At 36.4% G+C, this 8,532-nt stretch overlaps 1 protein-coding gene across 1 annotated transcript; it reads right to left on the minus strand.

The window, feature by feature from the left end:
- Nucleotides 1-330: 330 nt before the first annotated feature.
- On the minus strand, nucleotides 331-1,805 carry LOC102913080 (olfactory receptor 14A2-like). The gene has a single exon (XM_015991443.2). It carries the CDS (start codon nucleotides 1,616-1,618, stop codon nucleotides 653-655), a length of 966 nt encoding a protein of 321 aa, XP_015846929.1. The 5' UTR covers nucleotides 1,619-1,805; the 3' UTR covers nucleotides 331-652.
- Between the last annotated feature and the right edge of the window lie 6,727 nt (nucleotides 1,806-8,532).

Here is an 8,532-nt window from a genome sequence, read left to right on the forward strand (position 1 = left end):
GAGGAGAAGTGGCAAAAAAGAGCCACACAAATTTCGACCTCTGCACTCTCTGGCCCTCAACCAGAATGGCACTATTTATATTTTAGAACTGGGCTCATATAATCTTTCTCCAGATTTGTCTTTGTTGTAAGCATTTGGTATTGCTTTACAGATTGGGTCAAGTCCAAGTCTGCAGAATGCTCGGATTCTGCTGATTTAGTTTCCCTGTTGTTTACTCACTACTACACTCACTGACATAAGAGTCATATGTGGATTTACCTTTATTGCTTGCATACTTTCTCTAGCTCAATTGGTCTTTTATTTATTTATTTATTTATTTATTTATTTATTTATTTATTTATTTGTTTGTTTGTTTATGAAATAAATGAACCTGATAAGAAGTCGTGAAATGACCTAACATGGAATCTTAGCATTAAAATTGATCAATAGATTTAGAAGGTTATATTTCTCAAATGAGAACAACTTTATCATACAAAATAAGAAACTGATACCATGAGTTTATATGTTAGTCTGATATAATCTAATTTTCTGTTTGTATATAATATCAGCCTGTTCTGAGTTTTTATTAACTCAAGGCAAAATATGAATACTTATAATTGTTTTTCTAAAGTCAAAAATTACAAATCTTGCTTGTAACTTGTGAGATACTATACTACTGAAGAATACTTAGAAGTTTTAAATGAAGTGAACCCCTTGGGCAGATATTTTGCTGCAACCTCCTCAGAGCACACTTGACATCACTGTTCCTCAGGCTGTAGATCAAAGGATTGAGTGCTGGAGGCAACACAGTGTAGAGCACAGAAAAGAGCCTGTCGGGGATTGATGGTACATCTGAGGGAGGCTTCAGATAGACAAAGCAAGCTGTAGCTATGAAAACAGTGAAAACAGTGAGGTGGGGGATGCACGTGGAAAATGCTTTGGACTGACCTTTAGTAGTAGGAATCTTAAGCACAGTGGAGAATATGTAAAAGTAAGAGATCACCACACAGATAAAGCAAGATAAGCCTAAACACACACCAATTCCAAGACTCATATAAATGCCTAAAAGGGATTTGGGGCATGAAATCCTTAGCAATGAGGAAATAGCACAGAAAAACTCTGGGATCACATTGGAGCCACAGAAAGGCATGGAAAATGTGCCAGCTGTATATATGGCTCCAAAGAGTGCCCCAGTAGCCCAGGAAACACCCGCCATAAGGACACAGGTGCCACCATTCATAATGGCATCATAGTGCAGAGGGCTGCAAATGGCAACATAGCGGTCATAGGACATGGCAGTCAGGACAAACACTTCTCCTGCTGCAAATGAAGTCATTAAAAATACCTGGAAGACACAACCAAGAGTGGAAATGGAATTGTTGTGAGTTAGGCTATTGACAAAGAAATTTGGAATAGGAACAGACACAAAGAAGACATCCAACAAGGACACATTCTTCAAGAAGAAGTACATGGGTGTTTGAAGCTGCAGGTCAATGGTGATAAGAATGATGATGATGAGATTGCTCATTACAGCTGCCATGTACATCACTAGGAAGAGCACTCCACATAAAGTCTGTAGCTCCTGGATGTCAGAGAACCCTGTAAGGATGAATCCAGTTGTTGCAGTTACATTGGGCATACTGGGATCTTTTCAGGCCCTGTCAGCAGGAAAGGAAAAAAATGAATAAATATCATCATCATCCTAAGTAATAACACTGATGTACAGAAATGCTCAGTGGAAAAGAATTCAAAAAAGTACACGAAAGTTGCAACCACATTTTCAAAAATACTCTCATTTCTTTCTCCTTTCTTCTCAGTCTTTCTCTCTCTCTCTCTCTCTTTCTCTCTCTCTCTCTCTCTCTCTCTCTCTCTCTCTCTCTCTCTCCCTCTCTCTCTCTCTCTCTCTGTCTCCCTCTCCCTCTCCCTCCATCCCTCCCTTCCTCCCCGCCCCCCCTCGTCTCTCCAGTCTTGGATTGTCTTTAAGGCAGTATACATGCAAACTAGATTTTCTATTATGTTTCAGCTATGAAACCTTAACTCTTTTGAGTAGCATAAAAAAGTGTGCTGTAAATCAGTGTATAATTTTAAGTCTATGATCATAGTTAGTTTAGGAAGAAATTTTCATGGTTTTAGGAAGGACTTGTTTCAATTTAAGTATTTATAAGTTATTATTTATGAATATGTCAGCAGGGAATAGGAAAACATTTTCAATATTCGAATGAGAGTACCATGATAGTTTTAAAGATATATCTAAACATTACCTCAATATGGTAATTACACACATATCAAAAGATCCTATTACTCCATATAATATACAATTACTATGCATCAATATGCATAAACAAAAGAAAATGAAGAAAAATAAATACATGAAAGTTAAAAATAAAATGTAATGGTTACTTTTAATATTATAGACACAAACTTGGATTTGTATTAGATGGCTATGAGTTTGGACAACAAAAATTTGACCATTTTACTCAAAATTTTTGTCTACTCTTTCTTAACAGTTTTCATCAAGAAATCTTAAGAAAATTATAACTTAGATTTAGATAATGCTTTACCTAAAATGACTGCAAATGTGCAGTGGAATGCAAAAGATCAGATAAAAGCTTAACATCTCTACCATAACTTACTTCCCATTCAAATTATCTTAAATATTCAGAGAAACTGAAGCTCAACTCTGAGGACAAGCACTGTGTTTACCTCTAGCCAGTAGTGCTCTCCCTTAAATTTGAAGAAAAAGGAGATTATCTAGGATGTTTCCAATTTATTATCAGCATCTTTTTACATCATCTACAAAGGATCATGAGGGAGTCTATATTTCTTTAATCCTTTCTTGAAAGGTGTATGATTGTAGGCAGATGACTCACTGATGAAGCTGACCTAGAAGAAGTAGTATTAACCAAACTGGGAAGAAATATAAAATCTTTCAAATAAAACTCTGGCATGTATACAGCCAAGAAAGCAAATCAAGACTACTCATCCTGACATTTCTCTTTAGGTTAAACAGGGATTGCCTCTCTAAACAGAGCCAACTGTAATTACCTGGACACTGTTGAGATATTGTGTGATCAGACTGAGATAAGAATCAACCTGACCACAGACTGACCCAGCAGTTATTATGCACTTTCCCTGTTTAATCTTGGAGTTCTTGTCAATATTTCAGAATACAAGGCTATCCAATATAGTTATATTTGCTAAATCCCTTTCCTAACATTCTCTTTTATATTTAATGCTTTATTTCTGTGAGATCAGATTCTCCTGATGTGCTGTAATGTTCAAAAGCCAGAATCCTGATTGCATAGGTTTCCTTTAAAGAAACTCCAACCAAATATTCCCTCATTTTCTTGAGTATTTTTATAATGTTATATTGTTTGAAATTCACTTTTCAACATTATCTGTAATGTCCTGATACAAGTCAAGTGCTGTATTTTCAAATTATATTTTGGTTACTAGGTCAAATTATTTAGATAATTCTATTATTCATTGAAATACTAGTAGGCAAATCTCTCATTCTCTCTCTCTCTCTCTCTCTCTCTCTCTCTCTCTGTGTGTGTGTGTGTGTGTGTGTGTGTGTGTGTGTGTGTTTATGTGTGTGTATGCCATGAATAAATGACTGAGAGTAATATATAGGGTATAGGGGCATCTTCTCCACTAGATTGGGCAAAGTTAAGTATGTACAGAATGTACAAATATTTTACTAAACAACAAGAAGTCTTCAAATGGCATGATTTATTGAAATAAAAGATGATGATTTGTTTAAAAAAATCAGTTGGCTGCTTAAGCTTAAGGCAATTCCACCCATGTTGCAGGGACAAGTGTATAGGAAAAAGTCCTATAGAGATGGCATATAGGAAAGCACCTCTCTAATGCAACATGAGATTAATTCTCTCTGGATTATTTACAGAAAAGCTATCTCTGTACACAGGAAATAATTTGTTCTACTGGGCTGAGATTCCAGACACTTTCCAGAATATTATAATCCTCAGGCTAGGAGAATACAGAAAGAAGGCAAATATGAGATACAAAGGTGAATAAATCAGTACTAATTTACATTGCTCTTGATAACCTTCCTAATTTCCTCCATATCTGTAATATTTTTTTAAATGTTTTAAAGAGCATATTTTGACATTTTACCAATGGAAATTTGAAATTTGTACCTTACAAAAATTCAAATCTTCACACTCCTAGAAGAGTTACTCTAGATTTTCCAGCAGGACAAAGTGAGAAGGTAAATTTTCATCAAAACTGTAACAGCTCAGTTTAATATGGGATCACCTGAAAGGAAAATAGAACATGCAGCTCTCATTGGGAAACTCTGAAATCATATTCATATCTTATTAAGGTTGTTATGAAATGCAAAATTCTGAGCTAAACGGTACTCATTTCTTGTCCAAAGAAAGTATGAGCAAAAAGGAAATATTTTACCTTTCTATAAATTTTGATGTGTATTCACTTGAATCCATTTATATAATGAACATAATCCTAACAGACGTTTTAAAGTCTCTTGCTACTCCTTGGGAGTCCCAAAAGGCAAATCTTTCTGGATAGCCTTACTAAGAACCCAGGTAAAGACAATTAGTGTTGTAATAATTGCTGTTTTCTAAAAATGATAGTTATCAGTTCCCAGAAGATACAATGAAGTAGGTCAAAAAGAACATGGTCATATTTTCTTCAGAATTAAATTAATAATGTATTTGCTTGGCTGCACCATGCATAGAGTTGGAGAAAATGTTAGACTTGTAAAAAAATTTTGCAAAATATAAAAATTAGGAACTATGTTTAAAGACTCCTGTAATCCCATGTGCATTAATTACTTTTCTCAAGGCTGTGTCGAAATATATTGGGAAAAAGACAACTTGAGAAAGGAAGGACTGAGGTTAGCTCATGCTTTGCAGGTGCAGTGCATCATGGCAGAGAATGAATAGTTCAGGATCCTGAAACAACTGGACACACTGTACCAAGAATAAGAAGGCAAAAATGACAAACTATATAGCTATAATGGTAATCTTTTCATTTCTGTTTTTATGCCCAAGAATTAAATATAGAAAATAGATCCACCCATACCCAGGGTACATCCTTCTACCAAGGTCAAGCCTCACAGGAAATGTGCTTAGAGATACTTGGTCTCTAAGTCTCTAAGCCAAAATTATAAATATCATCAAATTGAGAGTGAACATTAGCCATCTCAACTCTATTCCTTGTCAACTTGGTGCCCAAATGCAATACTTTTACATCATAACCCTACACAGAGGTTCTTTAAGTCTCACATTAATTTTATAATGACAAGTATGTTTATCCCATGTCTAAATATCCCTAAAGTCTTAGGAGTTCTAATAATGTTCAAACATCTGTTTTCCATGGTCTTGGAGAGATGACTAAGGGGTTAAAAGCTGGTACTGCTCATGTCGAGGACTGCAGTTTGTTTCCCACCACCCATATTAGGAAACCCACAACAGTCCATAACTCCAGCTCCAATGACCTGTTCCAACTTCTGTTGATATCCTCAACCACATGTATTCATGAGTTCCTAAGCATACATAGACATAAATTTAAAATAAAATTGATATTTTTATGTGTATCATCCAATTTTCTCTGGAAACTCAGAGCAATCTCTTGTGCAACCTTAAAAAAAAACAAAAATCAAATTATATATATTATACACTCAATGGCACAGACCAAACATTCCCATTTAAAACAGTATAGTGAATGAAAAGTAAGGAAAAACATTTAAAAGCAAGATTAAAATCAAATGTGGCAAACAACAAAACTTTTATGTTTGTATTTGGAATCTGGGTTTATGATAGAATCATCTGCATTTCCATAGCCTTGAGCAATCCCACTCATCCATATCTCCAACTTGTAGCTCATGTGCTTCTTCATTGAGCTGGCTCTACAGTACCACTGCAGCTTTCCTTGTTAGACACACCATGCTCTTGGTATTGCAAACACCTTGAAGTTTCATTATATCCTAAGGTATGCTGTCCAAGTTCCTTCTCAAACCTACTAGAAGGAAAGGTAAATTAACTAGTCATGGGACTAGAGAGATGGCTCCGTGGTTAAGAGCACTGGCTGCTCTTCCAGAGGACCTGGGTTCGATTCCTAGTATGCCCATTGCAGCTAACAAATGTTTGTAACTCCAGGTCTAGAGGATCTGACACCTTCACATAGAGTATGTACAGGCAAAAACACCACTGCACATAAATAAGGAAATCTTAAATTAACTAGTCACATATTCTCTGGCCTCTGCAGTTTCCTAGAATCTTGGTTTGAGTCTCCCTTAACTTATCATTCTCCTACACTGCATTGCAGCAAATTGTTGTGTATCAAACTTGTGATCCTGGTGATTTCTACTGTCAACTAACATACAGCTTGGATCCTGGAGCACAGTTTCACTGCCCTGTGTATGCCTTTGATGCTATTCATGGAGAAATATGTCCCAGAGTAGGAATTTTGTAGTAGGGAATCACTAAACATGCTTAGTTGAGGATCTTTTCTTTCAATGTTAACAAGTTCATAGGTGGTGTTTTACTCTCAAAGGACCTTCCTATTTTCCCATGTATGAAATTGTGTTTTTGAATACTGGAAGGAACTAAAGATATTTTGTCTATCTTCATGGTTTACAACTTTAAATTTCATTAAAATCATTCCTCACCATTTTTAGGCTATTCTTATCTTTCAGAAGTGCTTTGGATATCATTCTATATAAATAAAACACTGATGGCCAGTGACCAGACAGGAAGTATAGGCGGGACAAGGAGAGAGGAGAACTGGGGAAACAGGAAGGGGAGAGACACTGCAGCCACCGCCAGGACAAGCAGCATGTAAAGACGCTGGTAAGCCACCAGCCATGTGGAAAGGTATAGATTTATAAAAATGGGTTAATTTAAGATATAAGAACAGTTAGCAAGAAGCCTGCTACGGCCATACAGTTTATAAGTAATATAAGTGTCTGAGTGATTATTTTATACTTGGATTGTGGAACTGCGGGGCTTGATAGAATCTGGAGAGAAGCTCTCCAGCAACACAGAAGAATCTCACTGTATGTTTGACTAAAATCCCTGAGTAGTATCCACACCACTGTCTTAATGTCATAATTTCTTTAAGGTCCTATACCAAAGAATTTAGTCTAATATGTTTGAACTCACTGAACATTTCAGTATATGGGCAGACTGCATGTAGGACCATTGTCAGAGTACAACAAAAATGCTTTGAGACAAGTTTATGATGCCAATAGAGCCCATGTTTCCCTTACAGAGCCTCAGAAGTCTCCACTATTTCATTTTGCTAGAAATTTTGACCTATGAAGATTCCTCCAAAAAGGTCCCCCTAATCTCTGCATTCTTATGCTTTAAATTATCCCACTTTCCTCCTGTAAATAAATTCTCAAATATTAAGAAACATATACCCAGGTTAATCATAGCAAGAGAGCCACTCCCTGATTCCAATGTTCTGTTTTTTACATTTCAGGCTCTTATGACAAAATACAACAATGTAAAATAAAACAACAACATAATGAAGGTATTGCAATTTTGCCTTATTGTTTGCTCATAGAGTCTATCACATTGGGGAAGTGATGATGGCAGATTCATGAGGTAGATGGTCAAAATGCATCTGTGGTTAAGAAGCAGATAGAGTTGAATTCTCTCACCCACTTACCCTCACATTTTGATTAGTATGGGATTGACCCTACACCACAGAATGGTATCCTACAATAAATGGATGAGTCTTCCCAGCTCAGTCAAACATCTTTGAAAGCGTTTGTATCTGAGGTGATTCTATTGCTTCTAAGTCACTAGCCAACAAAACCATCCAAACTATTCCTAATGCCTTTTCATCTTAATAATTTGACTCTGGGGGACTAGGTAAAGACTGTGATATTAATGTATTCAAATATTTGGTAGTATACGGACACATGATACCTTAAAAATCTATGCTCAGTCACCAAAGTCAGTAATCATGAAAAGCAAAATTTATTATAATATTTATTTTGTTATTTGGACCCTAATACTGAAAGATGATCTTTAAAATATTTAGCCACAATAACTCTGAATTCAGGTCTCAGTTGCTGTCACAAAGAAATGAGTGGGACACATATACCTTTTTAATATAATATAATAACATGTTGTAGTTGTGACCACAACTGTTAGCTAGTTTACAAATGTCTCCATTGAGCATCACAATAAAGAATACTATGTACAGTCCCTTCTTCCCAGACTGAGCCAAGCGTCCCTGCATGAGCCCCAGGGTACAAACAGCCAACTCAGGCAATGAGCACAGGACCCAGTACCACTGCCTAGATGCCTCCCAAACAGATCAAGCCAATCAACTGTCTCACTTATTCAGAGGGGCTGATCCAGTTGGGGGCCCCTCAGCCTTTGGTTCATAGTTCATGTGTTTCCATTCATTTTGGCTATTTGTTCCTGTGCTTTATCCAACCTGGGTTTCAACAATTCTTGCTCATATAAACCCTCCTCTTTCTCGCTAATTAGACTTCCGGAGCTCCACCCGGGGCTTAGCCAAGGATCTCTGCATCCAGATTCCTAAGTCGTT

This window comes from Peromyscus maniculatus, chromosome 1, assembly GCF_049852395.1.
Source record: "Peromyscus maniculatus bairdii isolate BWxNUB_F1_BW_parent chromosome 1, HU_Pman_BW_mat_3.1, whole genome shotgun sequence".
NCBI classification, from domain to species: Eukaryota; Metazoa; Chordata; class Mammalia; order Rodentia; family Cricetidae; genus Peromyscus; species Peromyscus maniculatus.